We start from the raw sequence: 18,125 nt of genomic DNA on the forward strand, positions 1-18,125 counted from the left end.
AGGGCGCTGCCCTCATCACATTACAGAAATATAAATGTATACAAAAATTATATAAAAATGAAATAAAAATAAAATATAAAATAAAATAGTTTACTCATACGACGTGCCGGCTGGTAGTAAGAGCCGCAGCATTTAATAAAAACTGGCTTTAATCGGTTAACTATTTTCTATGTTTTAATATGTTTCATGCGGTTTCATGGGCAGGGACTCCTGACTAGGGTTGGGTACCGAAACTCGGTGCCAATAGGGAACCGGTGCCGACGTAAACGGTAGTAACGAGACCGAATAAGAACGAAAGTTTCGGTGCTTGACTTTACACTAGACCTGACAGCATGTAACGTTAGCCTACCTTTAGCTAGCAGCTGGATTAAACACCGGTAAAATGCTGACAGCTAACGTTAAACAGTGTAAAGTGTGACTGTATTTCACTGTGGAGGACTTCAACAGCGGGATGTAACAGTCTGCAATGCAGCGCAGCAGCTTCCGTTGTCGGAATTCATAGATATACAGTATGTTTATATGGTCGGAATTAAACAACACAGACGGTGCTTTCGCTTGCAGCTGCCGTCTTCGGAATTAAACAACACAGACGGTGCGTTCACTTGCAGCTGCCATTGTCGGAATTAAACAACACAGACGGTGCATTCACTTAAAACAGGTAGCCTCGTGGTGCATTCACAGTAATTGTAAAATAGCCTTTTCCCATCTGGGGTTCAACAGCAATATACTGGTGAAATAAGTTATTGTTATTGTTATAGTTATTACATTATTATTAAATCTTTAATTTTGACCATGGCCTTAGCAATAAACAAGTCACTGACTGTTGTTTACTAACCTTATTTTTTTTCTTCTTCTTTTTTTTTTACTTTATTGAAAAGTACCAGTTCAGGCACCGACACCGTTTTAAAAGTATCGATTTAGCACCGGAATCAAAAAAAAAAAAACGATACCCTACTCCTGACAAATGGATGTCTACGCTCACAGCGTCCCTGGTGAATCAGAATTGGATACATGTTATTTTATCCAATCTGATTGACTCTCGACACCAGTCATTCAACTTTACGCTCTTGGCCACTACTGCGCAGACAATACTGTCACTCCGCCAAAACCTTGCTAGCTGACAAATCACACAGTGACACAGATCACTTTCGTAGAGATAATGGCAGCAGTTAAACCAAACCGAAACAGAGTTGGCTGGCTGGATGTGATGTTAGCAATGCCTTTTTTTGCTTTCCCTGTATTTAATTTCAAAGTGTCGGCACTGAGGTTTTGTGGACAACAACGGGGGTAAGAGTCGACCTAGAACATCTCTCTGAAAAATGCAAACGTCATGAAAGTAGTCGCAGACATCTTGACAATAGCATGAACGTTTTTTGGCAGAGTTAGCATTGCTGGCTACAGGATTGGTATTAGAAGGCACAACGAAGAGGTGACAAAAAATCGACACATACTGTCCAGGAAATTGTGTGGAGCCGACAAAAACAACGTGCAGGAAAGACTTTTGGAGTTCATCCCTCTGCGGTCAGCTACAGCTGAGTCCATTGCTACTGCACTATCAATACTGTTTTTGAGCACAGAAAGGATCTCATTCGCTGTTTTGAGAGCATACAAGATTCAGGTGACTTTGACCCCTACCCATGCTACTTGAGGATCAGGATTTTAAAGTTCTTTCTGGAACTTTATCACCACATCATGCCACATGTAGACTTCCTCTATGCCAAGCTCCAGAAAAAGAACGGTCCATATCAAAGGGAGCATCCAACAGTTCCAACAAGAAATACAAAAGATCAGGTAACTGTATTCCTGTAATATGATCTTTATTTGCTATCTCTCATTATTAACTCTCTGTCTCTTTTGCCAGTATTATAATAAATTATCTTTGACCATTGCAGAAACTCTCTCCATTCCATTGGTGAGCAAAGCAGTGGTTCTCGGCCAACAAAGAGGCGTTGGGCGCTCAGTCCAGAAGACTGTGAAAGGATTGCAGCAGAGGTGAGGGCAGGCATTAATGCAATAAATATTTTGTTTGTGTAGGCCTGCATCATGTACATTAACAAGTAGGACAACAGCAGTTTCTCCAGCCATTATTTCAGCTTGCATCAATTAGCAGTCACAGCTACCAACCAGGATGGAACACATCAACGTAAAAAAAAACAAGTTTAAAGCGCCCATATTATGCTCATTTTCAGGTTCATAACTGTATTTTAAGGTTGTACCAGAATAGGTTTACATGGTTTAATTTTCAAAAAACACCATATTTTTGTTGTACTACACAGCTCTCTCTCACTGCTGCAGATCCTCTTTTCACCTGGTTTCTGTTTTAGCTACAGAGTGAGACCTCTTTTCATCTTCTTCTTCTGTACTAGCTTTGATTGCACTCGCACATGCTCAGTAGTTCAGATGTAGATCATGTCAGCTAGCTAACTCTAGAGACAGTAAAAGAAAGCCTGTTTCTCCAACTTTGGTCAGTTACAAGGCAGGATTAGCTGGGAGACTTCTAAATGAGGGCACACATGTAAGTAGTTCTTTTGTAGATTATGGTGAACTTGTGTGTGTTGTAGCAGTGCTTTGCTATTGAGAACGACGTAGCATGCTAGCGTTAGCATTAGCGTTAGCATGCTAATGCTAACGGTTAGCATGCTAACGAGCTAACGGTTGTGGTTAGCCAGCTCATTTCGGAATGTGACGTCACAGTCCGAGCCGATTTTGAACAGCTCACTAGGAGACTGAAGGCAGGACACATTCAGAAACTGTATCTCACTCAAAACAGCATGGATGGATTTTTTTCAAAGTTTATATGTGTGTGGAAGCACCAGAGACACAAAAGAACACCCCAAATCCCAGAAAAAGTGATTTTTTCATAATATGGGCACTTTAAACAACACAGACTCATTTCTGGTTAGAAGATGAGCTCAAGCTAGCAAGACCATCTCTGCAGCAGTCTCATGACTACGAGTCGCTGACCAGGATCAGGAAACCAACTCAGCAGTCTCCTGCTGACTCTGCTGGCCTGGCCGCTACAGCTTTTTAAATGTAGACATCAGAGTAAACAGAGGAAAAGGTGAAGATGGCTATCAGCTACGACACGATTACGTGGACAAGCAAGACCATCTCTGCGTCCATCTCTCCATCTCTGGAGAGGTAGAGAGAGGGCACCAAGGGGAGCGTGGAGGAATGGAACACCAACTGGGACTTCTCTGCTGGGCATCCTGCTGGCCGGTGTGGAGGTGGTAAACATTTGCCTTTGCTACGGCTCTGACCAAAGTCATTAGGATTCATCGCCTGGAGACCGTGAATCTCTGTATAGACATACTGTATTTCAATCTTGATCTAAATAGGTGATTGATCAACACTGTTAGCATGGCCAAACATTTGAGTGACGATATGAAAGAGTGGCTGATTGTATGCCACCAGTGGTACAGCAGAATAAGCTGATCCCCTGTTGGATCCTGGACATAACTGAATGTCTATTAGTTGTTTTTTTGTGGTTTGCATACATTTGTGAATCCTTCTGTGTGCATTAATTAATATTGAGACTGATCTGATTCCATATTTAATCCCAGAGGTTCTAGATACCAACATTGAAAAGTTTTCCCCCAATCTACCTATCCTGTCCTGTGAGTGTAAACAAAAGACAGTCTCCATTACTCTTGAATTTGCAAACCCATTAAGTCCAGACAAAACACTGGGGTCAACTCCAAGCTGAAGTGTCTGTGTGTTGTTAAGCTTCCAGCCCACTGACAGGCCAGAGGTTAACACAACAAGGTTGGTCTATGTGTGTGTGTGTGTGTGTGTGTGTGTGTGTGGGGGCACCATCATCAGGACCACCATAAGGTCCACTTAACCAATCCCTTCCATCAATCACATATCCGAGTGTAGGAAGGAAGTCCAATGACTGAGCATCTCTGTGCATGTGACAGCCTGCAGTGTGTCCCAGACTTGGACTACTCAGCGGCTCAGTTCCCCTCTTCTTCCCACTCTAGTGTAATCTGCCTGACCATCTCTGACCCCCTCCTCAGGTTCCCTGTGCTGTCTCCAAACCCTCAGCTTCAATTCAGCTCCCATCCATCAGCCTCTCACACCGCCCCCTATATTCAGCTGCCAGACAAAGGCAGGGCAGGAAGTCAAGGCAGAGCGCCTCTTTCTTTTAGTTCAAATCCAAGTTCACCGCTGAATAACAGTGCTGGCAGACAGATGGCCAGGTAAGGTCTGTCTGCTGTAATGCTCAGCTTCCTGGGGATGTCTGCAGGTTACACCCACCTCAGAGGGGTCTGGGTTTCGGACACAGACATGATTTACTATCTGAAAGCTCCAAAGCAGGTAGACATCACAAAATCATTACCATCACAAATCTCAGGCAGCAGACCTTCATCTTCAGAGATAAAATATGTATTATTTCTGCATTAAAATGTCTAAATAAAATGTCTAAATATGTATCTCATCTGGTTGAGTGCGCGCCCCGTGTACAAAGGCTCAGTCCTTACCGCAGTGGCCGCGGGTTCGATTCCGACCCTAGCTCTTTGCTGCATGTCATTCCACCTCTCTCCCCTTTCATGTCTTCAGATGTCCTGTCAATTAAAAGCCTAAAATGCCCAAAAATCTATCTTAAAAAAAAGAAAAATGTCTAAAAACAACTATACACTAACAACTTCCTGACAAATCATAAATATAACCACATACTCAACAGTTGGGAATCAAGCAAAAGTCCAAACAAGCACAGACTACTGGAAAGATTAGCCTTGTATTGCATGTAATTAATAAGCAGAACAACTAACTACATATCAGTTTTCTAAGGAAGACCATGCTGATATTTCATGTAGTATAAATTTGGTATCAATACCAAAACACAGGTATCATATGGGCACTAGTACTGAAACATCTCAAATGATAGCTGTAACTCAGCTGAACCTATGATTCTTACCACCAGTATCCCAGGAAACTAAGAGGGGGCGGCAACTAAATACAGGAATTAAGTCAGAAACTATGAACTATTTAAACTATGAAATATTGAGATGACCTAGGATGACCTTTTCCCTGTCTGTTGGGGTAGGGGAGCTACTTGGGTCATGTTCTAAATGTGTTGAGGACTATTTCTCTGTACCTGAGCAGGCAGGCCGGTTCCATTGAGTATGTGGGAAAGCCTGCAGGGGACAGCCAGGACAGAGCCCATGACTGCAGCCAGACTAACAACACATGAGAAAGGAGGTGGCGTGGCGGACAGAGCCCTGAACCTTCCCTGATCCTGCTGGGGGCTGAAGTGGCTCAAAGGCTCAGTGGCAGATTGCACGGGGCAGTGGCGAGCAGACGCTCAACAATGGGCACCAGTGTGCATCCTCCATTAATCCTGCAGCATTTACAGTTACCCAGCAGTGCCAGGCCCAACAACCAATGGAGGGCCAGACTGCCAGGCCAACGGCGCCACCCTGCTGCCCCCAACACATTCATCTTCCCACCAGGGAGGTTCAGGCTGCCAGACAGACGCAGACAGCAGAGACAGCGATGAAGACAGGACCAGAAAGAAAAGGACAATGGGAAAGAGCAAAAGACTGTAGGAGAGAGAGAAAGAAGGGAGAATATGTGGGGAAAGAGAGGTTAACAGAGAGTGAGTACAAAAGAGGAGGCGGTGTAGAGGAAGAGAGAGAAACATGGAGAGCATGAGGGAGGAAGGGAAACATGAAGGAAAAGAAAAAAAGACAAGCAAGCACAGTGTTTTTATCACCCGCTGTAACTGATTAAGGACTGAGGCCGCGGGATCCTGGCAGAGGTGCAAATCTGAGAGACTGGAGGAGGAGGGGGCTCTATCCAGCCTCCAGCACAGCCCTACACTAAATTAGCCTAGGGGAAACTGAGCTGTACTGTAATGACTGTGAATAGTAACTGGATCGTCCCATGATCAAATATGTTTTCCTAACAGAAGCAGTAACCAGCTTCATTTCCACTTATTCCTACTTCCAATATTGGTACTGCTGAGACTTCTTACAATGGTGAAATAGCTAAGCTATGGAACTCTGGTGCAAACTTAACAACAGGCCTGAGTAGAGCACATTGTGGTGCGGCTCCTTTCTACTGTGAAAACAAAGCAGACCAGCTATAGGTCTGTGTGACAGTATATGTGATTTTAGCATCAATTCAAAAACTACTCAAGTCATCTCTGATTGTCAACTGTCAAGGAAGCGATTTCCCGTATATATTTGTGTATGTGCAAAGTATAGCCTATATACTGTATATACAAGATCATTTGGTAACCATGGTGATATGTATGCGGGTGCAGAATCTTCCCCGATACATAAAACATTTTAAATATCCTATTCAGTGTATTTAAAGGTCCAATGTGTGGGAATTTCTCCCATCTAGCGTTGAGATCATATATCACAATCAACTCTCTTGCGCCACGCAGTTCAAAGTACCTATTACAGCTACGGTAGCCTTCACGCTTCAAAAAGACGGTATCTTGCTCTTTTCAATCTCCTTTTTCTTTTTCTGGGCAAAGAAGAAGACTCCTGTTCCTGAAATTTGGATTTTGAATACGTGTGGTCCTCCATGTTTCCTTCTTCAAACTTGCCGGGGCCGGGAAGCTACGATACCCGTTAGCAGCATGTGTGAGTTTATCATGTGACAGCGAAAACGCAAAAGGCAGAGCAGTATGTCCTGTATGTCTCTTACCGGCTAACGTATTTCAAGATGGCGCATGAATATAGAGCGTCTACCCCAGTTCATGCAAATCAAAATGTAAAATTTCAAGCCAATAGGCATACTTGGAATGGATGGTGGTGGTAAATATTCATGAAAAAGGACAGGTTTGTGAACGGCAACACAGATTTTGATAATGAACAACTAAACACGTTACACACTGGGACTTTAAGTAGTGCCCCAGTAAAAAGAGAGTGAAACAAGGGAAACTTAACCACGCATTTCTGCCTGCCTGTCCCTATTTATGATATATGAAGTCCAGTTGCACTCTCGACTAATTACACTCATAATCAGTCATTTCTTGGTGTGACCAGAGGACATAAATTAAATATGAACATAAGAAGCAGTAACGTGCTGCATGATTTGCTGTCAGTCTCTGGAATTTAATTTCACTCTCAAAACTACAGACATGAAAGCACCCTTCGCTGCAGGGTTGTGCGGTTGGGGGAGTGTCACTGAACTGGCCGATTTGTGTGACGTCCTGTTGTGTTCTTTAACCCCCCAATGTAGCACAAGGAGACTTCATATTTCACAGTTATTGTTTTCTGTCAGATGGTTTATAGATCTGGATGTTTCCGATCACACTTGAAGGCAGCTTGATTTCCCGGGGGAAAGAGAAAAAGAAGAGACTGAGGGACTGAGGAAACAGTCAGCTGTTCCACAAACTCTAAAAACATTTTAAAACACCAAACGCTTGTGTTTGGTGTTTTAAAACTTTCTTGTGGCAGCGATAGAGGCAGTGATGTTTCCTGTACGGGACTCTCACACCGCCTCAAAACACTCCAACAAGTCTGATCCACGCTTACATGCCACTGCAGCGGGACACGAGGGGGAGTTTCTCCAAAAGTTGAGTCGGTCTCAACTCTAACGTGGTTGTTAGGTTTCCTAAACGCACTACCCCCCATTAAAAATTAATTGGAAGACATACATTTTTGCTGGACCTCCTGAGAACTGTCTGAGTGTATGTGAATGCAGCCTTAGGGCAGAAACATGGTTCAAGGGAGTACACGAATGCAGACACTTCAAGGTACGCAAGATCAATGTCACGCGTCGTGTTCTGGAGTGTGTCCCCTGAAAATCATAACGCAACACAAGCGAGAGCTGCAGTCAGAGTGTCTGTTGCTGCTACGACATGAAACAACAAGAGAAACTGACCCCTTCAGTGTGTTCACTTCCACGGCTGACCAGTTTGACAAAGCTTTAGCTGAACGCGTCGGCATCTTCATAACACTTTGTCACCTTTTCACGAAGACACACATCTAGGGTTGGGTACCGAAACCCTGTTACACTATGGAAATATACTACCATACTACTATCCGTTATCCCCTTTAAAAACCCTTTTGTCTCAGAGCTGTGGCCTCCAAACGAAAAACAAAAATGTGACAACTATATATATATACATACATATACACATATATGACCAAATATGGTAATTTTTCTGCAAAAGAACTGCTAAAGTTTGAAGCTTGTTGGCATACCAACTCAACATTTATTTTGTTGTTACTTGTTAATAGTGTAACTGTTATTTGTTAAATTATTGTAGTTATGTGTTAGGCGACTTAGGTTTACTTATTATATATTGAAGTACTTTAAAACATTAATATATTGTTAAATTTAAATAATTTTCAATTTAAAAAAAATCTCCATAAAATAGCCTTTCTTTGATGTAATTTTTCAGTTTTTCAAGAATCGTTTTAGTAAAGTACCAGTTTGGCATCGGAATCGTAAAAATCCAAACGGTACCCAACCCTACACACATCCCATGGTCACCACAGTAGTCATGGAAACCTCCACCGTTGAGCATCTTAACTGGGGTTAAGTGGGGTGTTTGTGCCAGCAGGGCCAGGCGTTGAGGAGTGAAGACTGACCTGATGGAGTAAGGACAGGTGAAGGCTGTTTCTCTGTCCCTTTGGTCTGCCTGCATCTGGAGCAGCCGTCCAATCACCTTGATCAGCCCCTGGACATTTCTGTTCACAGTTCAAGTCAAAAACAGATGACAGAGAATATCAAGACAGACTCAAAACACAATGAAATGCAATCAATATTGATTGATTTGTGTGTTCAGTAGGCCGTGGCTATTACAACATAATTGTCTGATCACAATCATTTTGCATAGCCGTTGGACACCTTGGACTGAGGAACTAGGATGAACATTATTTAGTATTTTCTGACATTTTTAGACCAAACGATTGATCAAGCAAATAGTCGTCGCTTATCGCCTAAGGCCCCCTTTTGTAGATACAAACACTTTCAAGCCCCTGAAGAGTGATGCTGGGTATGTGGACCTTGCTTGGTAGGTGTGAGTGTGTTTAACGTACCTAGCAGAGGGCAGGAGGTTGAGGACACTGTTGAGGACGTAGGGCAGGTCTGCGTGGCCCTGCTCCACCAGCAGCACAATGGCATCGCAGACGGCTGAACGCACCAGCGTGCAGTCACTGCAGCACTGCTGCCACAGAGCCTCCAACGCTAGACCCTAACACACAGCAACAACACACACAACTCTGCTTTGGATCCACATTTAGCTTAAAGATACCATTACATAGAACATGGCCCTAACCTGTGTCAAATTATTCAGTTGTCGATAAAGAAGGTACAGAATTCCATGTCCTTCATACTTTCAGTCCATATTCACATTAGGAAACATTGCATTTTAAACAACTTGGTGCTGCGAAACATTCTCTTGTCAAAGGCACAATGACATAGGAACTTTGAAATCTTAAAAAAACATTAAGACGTTTGTGGAAATGCTACAGTAGTAGGTATAAACTCAAACCAATTAAACAATCAAACGTTTTTGACACATCCCACCACTTCAATCAAATAGTCAACTTTTTGTTTCAATGACTGACATCTATCTGCTTTACACTTTCGAGTGAACCCTTAGTGTGTAAGGTCACGCCCAAAAAACATGTTAAAACTGGAAATATTTCCCACTTAGCAGTAAAGAAGCCATTTAATTGGGCCTTTAGGCCACCAAAGCTCACCTGGGTGGAGGACTGGGTGATTTGCCCATTTGGCCCTTTCTCCTTCAGCACAGCAGCAACAAGATGTCTCACCGTCTGGAAATCAAAAAGCAGGCCTTGTTGTACATTTTTGACTGAAGGTACTGTTTCTACCGAGCTCTTTCTACTGGTTTTCTTAATATCTGTCTTTTTAGTATCAAATACTCACCTTCTGTTGGTCGAAAGTGCTATCCTAGCTCGCTCACTGGCTAATGACAAACCTGCCTTTGAGTTTGGGTTTGGTAGTAGGACGCTCAGGGAGTTACTTCTTCAATACATAAATGCCAGAGAGCTACTTCTCCTGACATTGGATAGGAAGATTCTATTAATATGTTTTCTGTCACTTTGAATCTCTGCTGACCACCACTTTGTAATGCAGTTAAATACAGTGAACTTCAAATCACAGGGACATTTGACACAAAAAGATATTTTGGTGGAAACGTCAAGCGATAAGAACACTACAGTTACACCTATGAGTTGGTTGTCATCACAGTGATAGTATGGGAAACACTATCACAAAAATTTGCTTTCTATTCTGAGAGTGAGATGAGATAATTGATATCAATATTGTATGTGTGTGTTGTAGCATAAAGACTGGATGCTTCCAGGTAGCCAGGCTCTGTCAAAAGTTGAAAAAGACTAGGTGGGAACCTAGTATATGGCTGGACTGGGTATGGACAATGTGCTGAATGTGGCCACAATTGTAGCAGGGATAGTCAGCGGAGGTATCTATAATGTGAATTATTGGATATTAAAAGTTTATCTGCATCTTTCTGTAGTGGCCCCAGTAACATTTGTTCTTAAAGTGTACTGAAGTAGCACATCACATGACATGGTTAACAGGGTTTTTCCTGAATCAGAATGGGCCTTTAGAGGGGTGACAACCACACAACAGTAAGCATGATCAGTCCACGTACAGTAAAGGCAATGAGTCTGGGTTACCTTATTTGACAGAAATCTATATGAATTTGCCTATTATTTCTGACATTTTGATAAAATAAAAAAATATATTATGCTTGAGTAAATTAAACCCCAATAAACAAAACTGGTTAAAAAAAATAATATTTATATTGAAATACCACCAATAAAATCACTGGGAGAGTCCGGTACAGCATGACTCTGGAGATAAAACTGAGATCAGTGCCCTTATTCAAGTTTATGTTCTGCTTGTTCAACCGTTTGGTAAATTGCTCTTAAACACAGTTGAAAAATTCCTCTATGCAGGAAAAACCTTGGTTAAGATACGTTTGCTTTTGATTTAATGAATTCAACAATTTCAACAATGTGTTGTTCTGGATTACTCATCTAAAGTATAACCCAGATTCTCCACTGGGCTCGTCTGTGCTGCGTTCCGGTTTTGTTCCGTCATCTGCCACGCGCCATATCGCACTGGCATCTCAGAAGCGGAGCGTCTTGCTGCCCGACTCACAGATTATATTGACTCTACAAGTACTTTACAGAACAATCAGGTGTTTATTAGCTAGTATCTACCTTCCACTTCAAGCACTCCTGTAATTAAACCTCCATGCTTCTCTTTACTGGTGTTGTTTTTATAAAAAGGATCTGTGATGTCGGTTATGTTTTTCCACCTCCAAGATGAATCTCTCGTCGTCCGTGGTGATGTAGAGGAGACGTATACGATATTGGGGGGGGGTGTTTTGGTATCTTGACTAGATGCTCTCGCTGGTTCACTTCCTGCCTGGCTGTCTGAATGGCCTGCGGCTCGCGTGAAAATAGACCTGCCGTGTATCTTTAGGGGAGCGGAGAGCATCTTCAGGGCGGCTACACACTGGATACATGGCGTGAGCGTGGCATGAGCGTGGCGTTTCTGTTGCGTGTCAGTTGCGTGGCGGCTGCATGGCGTTTTCTATGTATTTGCACACCAGAAACGCGGCGCTGCTGTTGCTAGCCTTGTCTGTACACATGTATGTTTCCCATTGATAAACTGCACTCAAGCAGTAGTATACTTTGTGTTAAACATTATAACACAAATATACACTGATTTGATTACAGCAAAAACAACATCAGCAGTATTGACGGCAAAATAGGCTACAGAATACAGATGCAATATTTGAAAATCGATAATTATTTATTTTTATTTTTATTATTACATATTATTTATATCTGCATTTATGTCAAAACCTAGAGACTTTCAAACATCAAAATGTCATTATTAAATGTATTTGTGTCAAAATGACATATAAACATCTTTTCTATTCTATTTTGAATGGAAACGCTTCCAACACGTTTGCGTGTCGCGTGAAAAATAGGCGTAGGGCCTATTTCTAGCATGCACGTGTTTTCGGCGCGGCTTGAGCTGCACCTGAGACGTGCGTGTCACGCAGGCAGTGTGCAAGCTCTAACCTGTTAACATGGGAGCCAAAATAAAAACGGACACGCCACGCACGCTTCTGGGACCACGCCGTGGCGCGGCTGGTGGAATATCAAACATTGACTTGAATGGCCGCGGTTGCTCGCAGGGTCGCAGCGCACCCGGGACGCCTGGTGGGAAATAGGGGTTACTGTGTCATTAATGTTACTTTGTTAAACAGACCGTAGGTTACATCCCATGGTAATTATGAACTCCAGCCACAGAATGAGGAAGGAACTTGATGTGGACCACAGCCTTAAGTCTGACAAGGAACCAGTAGCTTACCTGGGCCTGTATGACAGGGCTGGGGAAATCAAATCCTATCTTCAAACTCTCCGTCATATCTGCTGGTCATGCCTGAGAGCAGAAGGAAACTCCATGAGAAGAAGTTAACAAAGCGTAATGACAGTAGCCAGTGTTAGAATCCCAAGGCTAGCCATCTATTGAACTCAAGACTATCACATATCAGAGGTGTGGAAGTGATGCAGCCACCTGTTGCTTTATAGGCTTAATGGAGAAGCACTAATTACAGGTATTCACTGAGCAACCCTTTCACAGCTGATCCCTGTCATGGGTTATCAAATTATGAGCCTGAGGGCATGACATCATTTTGCATTAAATTATTTACAAGCCATCAGTATAGCCCCCCACTCAGGAATTGGCAGGTTGCTGAGCTGTCCCCTCTCAGGTTGTGTCATTAGGCCTGCATACAGGTGCTGACCACCAGCCACCTCAGGCCTGCACAGCACAGCCCAAAGCAGCTCAGCTTCAGAAGGGAAGATTTCATACAGCTTCTCAATAGGGCCGGCTATAGAAATCCCTTCATTGTTTCTGGTACTGACTGAAATATGTCTGCTGCTGAGTATCAAAAACTAGTATTGAAAGTTGGCACTCAATATACTGTATCCAAAGTCAGATTGTATGTGGTTTACTTCTTAATCAGATAGTTCCAAATTTAAATTCAAATCACATTTAGCCAATTTAGAAAACACAATTAGTTCTGAAAACTTAACCAGTTTATTTAGGACAAACTTGTCTTTAGACAACATTCAACACTTAAGAATTAGACTTAGACTTCTCTTTATTGATCCTTTTGGGATGACTCCCGCAAGGAAATTGGATTTCCAGCAGCAGATTTAGCAGCTTACAAAACACTCTTTAAATAAAGAGGTATAAAAAACACAGTATAGAAAAAATATAGTATAAGAATAACAATAAACTTTTAGCTAAATATTTATATATATATATATGACTGTCTATGGTATTGTGTTATTATACAGTTATTATACAGTTAAATAAATGACATTTAGCATAAAATAGCAGTTAAGAGCAGTTAGAGTGTCCAGTTATGTGAGTAGATTATTAATTGTTATCTTAATGTTGTCGTTAATTTAAAAATATATTTCTCAAAGTTTGGTATATAAAGAAAGGACAGGACACATTTTAATGTCAGCCTCAGCTGCAACTACAAATTACTACAAATTATTTTCATATGGTGTCATATGTGCTGATGTTTTCTTAACTTTGCGAATAATTGTTTGGTCTATAAAATGTCAGAAAATAAAGTTCAAAGAAACCGTGAAAGATGGCCATCATCACAAGTTCAGTTTGCTTGTTTGGTCCAACCAACAGTCCTACAGCCAGAGGAATTCTGTTTACTATCACAGGAGGCTAATACTACCAATAAGCAGCTGGAACCAAAGAATACTGGGGCATTTTGCTTACATTTTGTGGTAATTGACAATTAAACAATTAAACAATCATTTCTGATCTAGTAATGTCATACTGACTAACCTTTTTTTTTTGGTGGGTTAGAGTGGCATTTTGATAGCATTGTGTGTATTCTTGAGGCCCGAACAAACATGTTGAATGTATTTTCTTATTCATAAACCATGTGAAGATGATTCTTTGGGTGAAGCACTGACTGGGCCAGTGGAACACCTTGACACTATTAGAAGAATGTGTACTGGTCACCCATGTGCTCACAGGCGTAATGCATTTACAACTACTTTGATAATCAACGAGTCATTTGAAGTAATTAATCAGGACAAACTGCCAACAATTCCTGTGTCCAGCGTCTCCATTGTGAGGATTTAAATGTTCTTAGTTTTATATCATTGTAAATTCTTCCAGTTCAGGGGTCTCATTTATAAACGTGGCATACGCACAAAACGGGGCTGAAAATGTGTGTACGCCACTTCCCACGCAATGGTTGTGTCCTGCCCGTGTATCTGTGCTCCGTCCCCAACGTTTCTTTTTCGCTCTCTATCCGCTCCTCTTTCCTCCTTGTGTCTCAGCCATTCATTATCAAAATGTGGAGCGCTTTCCGTGTTCCTCCAGCATCTCTCCTGATGAGATCTGCCTCAGGTGCGCTGGGAGGAGTCTTCAGTTCTGTGCCAGGCAAACCAAAACACCACAGATAGACGGGCAGGACAGCGGAGCCGGAGGACAGCTGTGGATGTTTGGCGGATCGGCGCGTTGTGGCCCGAACGGGAAAAGCAGAGTGGACGTTGCGTGCTGCTGGCCCTCTTCCCCCTCCCTCAAACAGAAAAGGGTAAAGACTGTAGTCCCTTTCTCTTTTTTTTCTTTTTAACTGTCGTTATTCAACTATGACAGGGTAAAATCGGTTTTGCATTCTATCACCCCTTTAATAAAAATTTGTTATTAATGTTTAATCGGTGCTGTCTCACCGTCACAGAGTCTGCTATGGAGTGTAGGAGAAGGAGATCGCCCGACTGCATGGAATACAGCATAGCATCAAATACCCTACCCTTAGATAACTACAGAACACAGTGTAAATAACTAAATATCTGTCTTTAATACTGTGCATATATCATCAAATGTCAGTTTGAAAATACAGCCATTAAGCTCTCGCGCAATCGTTGCACTTAATGTCCTCGTTATCTGTCCCATCTTTAATACTGTTTGTGACAAAACCTGCATGAAGAAAAGTGTGATTTCCTATACAACATGGCATCATGACTTTGCGTACACATACACGCCACTTTCCTTAAGCCAAATGGTGTGTTATCTGTATGCATTTTGAGCTTTCCACATGTATATCTACGCAGTATACAGCGGATGTAAACATACACGGTGTCTTATCGCGAGAACGTGCCGTACTATCGCAAGAACAACGTCACACGCTGTAAAAAAAAAAAAAGAAAAAAAGTTGGGTTTAGGAAAAAAGAACATTGGGAAAGGCTTTAGTTAAAAAAAAAAAAAAAACGACGGTGACCAACGTCACACGCTTACGAAAACAATAAACGGTTGGGTTTAGGAAAGAAACATTGGGGAAGGCTTAAAAAAAAAAAAAAATGGTATGTCATACATACGCCACTTTATGAGATCAGTCTGGCCTATTAGACTTTCGTCTTAAAATTTTATCTCTGGGTTTTGGATACAACTAGTTGATGCTGTGATTTTGGCAAGGTGTTAACAATCACAATATGTTGTAAACATATAAATACTGCGTTGAACCCGTGCGTAATGCTGCATGATGCACGATTTCAGGCCTGTCGCCGCCCATTATCACGTTTTCAAGGTGTAGTGCAGGGAAATATGATCCGCCGTGAGCACGGTGTATTTTATTTTGAAAATGAACCGGATGTGTTATGTTGCTTCTGTGTTTGACTTCCTGTCCCGCATTATCTGCCCTGTGCTGAATTGCTGCGGAGCTCCCCGGAGTCCTATCCTGCGCACAGTTTTATAAATGAGACCCCAGGACTGTTGATTGTTGACTGTATTATCTTGCGCTCTTAAAAAATTTTTAACATAACAATTCATAACAATTCATCGATTAATTAAAAAAAAGTGTGTCCTTGGGCTTTAGAAAATGCTACGAGTATTCATATAGCTATCACTATTTATTGGCATTTTATAGACAGAACAATTAAAATGACTTGAATGAATGTCCTACAGACACCACTACTTTAGCCTAAAATGCTTTCTCTGGACAGAGTTTGGAGAATGAAACTAAAACAGAGTGACATCACTGACAGGCGGTTATCTGAAAAAAGCATAAAATATCTAAAAGAAAATTAAAATATCAATAATTTCAGGTAAAAAAAAAAGATACAGGTAGGTCTCTGCTCTGGCTACTCTACACCTACAGGCCACACTCACACAGGCACGGTCAGGGGCTTATCTATCCAGGCTAGCAGACCAAATGGCTGATCATGTCACTGCTGGTATGTAAATGTAAATGAACTGTTCTTATATAGCGCTTTTCTAGTCTCAACGCGCTTTAACATTGTACAGGAACCATTCACCATTCACACACATTCATACACTGTGGCCGAGGCTGCCGTACAAGGTGCCACCTGCTCATCAGATAATCATTCACACACATTTACACTCCGATGGGCAGCATCGGGGGCAACTCGGGGTTCAGTGTCTTGCCCAAGGACACTTCGACATGGGACTGCAGGGCCAAGGATCGAACCACCAACCTTCCGATTGGCAGGCAACCGCTCTACCACTGAGCCACAGCCGCCCCTCATGTCAGTGATAGTCTGTAGGAGTTTGACAAGGATGTGGCTGCTAGAAGTTTACTTTGTTACTGAAACTAATAATAACTCAGTCATCACTATCATACTATCATTATGAAGTAGCTGGCCTCTTCTCTAATTTAAAGACAGTCAATGGTCAGTTAAACCTCAGATAAACTTTGTACAGCATGTGTTCCAGTGGATTCTACAGCGTACTGTATGTACCTTACAGCAAAACAATATGGGCCGGCCTGTACTGCTAGCTCTGCATTAGCAATAGGAGAGAGGACAATGCATGAACAGTGTTGAGCCAACAAGGCTTTAGAAATGACAGCAGGAGGCTTTACTGTGGGACACTCGCTGCTGCGCTCTGCACAGGACAGACAGGCACAACGCACTCTTTCAGGGCCATGGGAAGGCCTGATAACAATATAGAACAGCAACACAGGTGATTGGATTCTTTATGACACACTGACCTGCAAACTGTGGAATGGTGAAAAGGGTGACAAGATACAAAACATAAATCAGGTAGGAGGCTGGAGGGATCTGGTTATCATTCCTTCTTTTTACATTTAATTAAGAATCCAAAATCAGAAAATGAAAATATGATGTATTATGTCATTATCTGCTTATGAATCCAACCCAAATTTCAATTTCAAAATCAATTTGCTATGACCAAGTCAAAAATAGGAAATGAAAGACAGGGGCCATGGATGGATTTGATTTGGATATTGAATGTGTCTGGGTTGTGTGAGCGGGGGGTTACTGACCTGTTGGTGTGTTGCTCTTGGTAAACCTGCACAAAATAAGCATAACAAACACTTTAGTCACTTAGTTATGTTGCAAATGTCTATTTATGTAAAGGAAATTATAATAGGTTTCTGGGGGGTTGCACTGACCAGTTTTGATTATTTCTTTATTTTTTTGGGGGGGTGGGGGGGCTTTGATACTGAAGAACACTTAAAAAGCAGAGGATTGTCAGGAAGGTTCTGCAGCGCTGCCAGTCCTGTCACAGTACATGCACCCAGTCAGTAGCACTGGGTGATGCATATTGAGCCTCGCTTTTTTTTTTCTTCACTTCAGCCTGAGCAAATAAAGTGCCACAGTAGCCTCCAAACATGACGAGAGTAACAATCAGTGTTGGGAAGGTTACTTTTGAAATGTCATATGTCACAGATTACGACCCTGTTAAAAACGTAATAACCGAACTGTTTAATCACTTAATCAAAGTCATACAACTTTTATATTTGATTACTTTTTGATTACTTTTCTAACAAATGTTTTAAACTAGGCAATTAAGCTGAAAAGCATACATTTGAGCGTATACTGCCAAATGAATGGAGCCTGTGTGGACGTAGTTAGTCTGGCGTACCCGCTGACAGGGTGGGTATAAATGTCTCGCATTCTCCCCTTCACTATCTCCGCTATCTATTCTGCCAGGGCAGCATCCCTGCATCGTTAAAACGCCTTTAACGCTAATGGGAACCTTTATTGATTCCTCTTGGATGTTTCTCAGAGAAGGAAGCCTCTTTCTATTTCCTAAAAAACTATTAATAACAATCAGTTTACAGG

At 41.9% G+C, this 18,125-nt stretch overlaps 1 protein-coding gene across 1 annotated transcript in view; it reads right to left on the bottom strand.

Annotated features, from left to right (window-relative positions):
- The window catches only part of focad (focadhesin), an 86,108-nt gene that overhangs the window by 62,134 nt on the left and 5,849 nt on the right, over positions 1–18,125 (bottom strand). The window contains exons 2-6 of the mRNA XM_039823056.1: positions 17,324–17,349; positions 12,349–12,420; positions 9,675–9,749; positions 9,009–9,163; positions 8,559–8,657 (exon numbers count right to left, since the gene is read on the bottom strand). Of these exons, the coding sequence (XP_039678990.1) occupies positions 8,559–8,657; positions 9,009–9,163; positions 9,675–9,749; positions 12,349–12,405 (386 nt within the window). The 5' untranslated portion in view covers positions 12,406–12,420; positions 17,324–17,349. The remainder of the gene's footprint in view (positions 1–8,558; positions 8,658–9,008; positions 9,164–9,674; positions 9,750–12,348; positions 12,421–17,323; positions 17,350–18,125) is intronic.

Source organism: Perca fluviatilis, chromosome 14 (genome assembly GCF_010015445.1).
Source record: "Perca fluviatilis chromosome 14, GENO_Pfluv_1.0, whole genome shotgun sequence".
Lineage (NCBI taxonomy): Eukaryota > Metazoa > Chordata > Actinopteri > Perciformes > Percidae > Perca > Perca fluviatilis.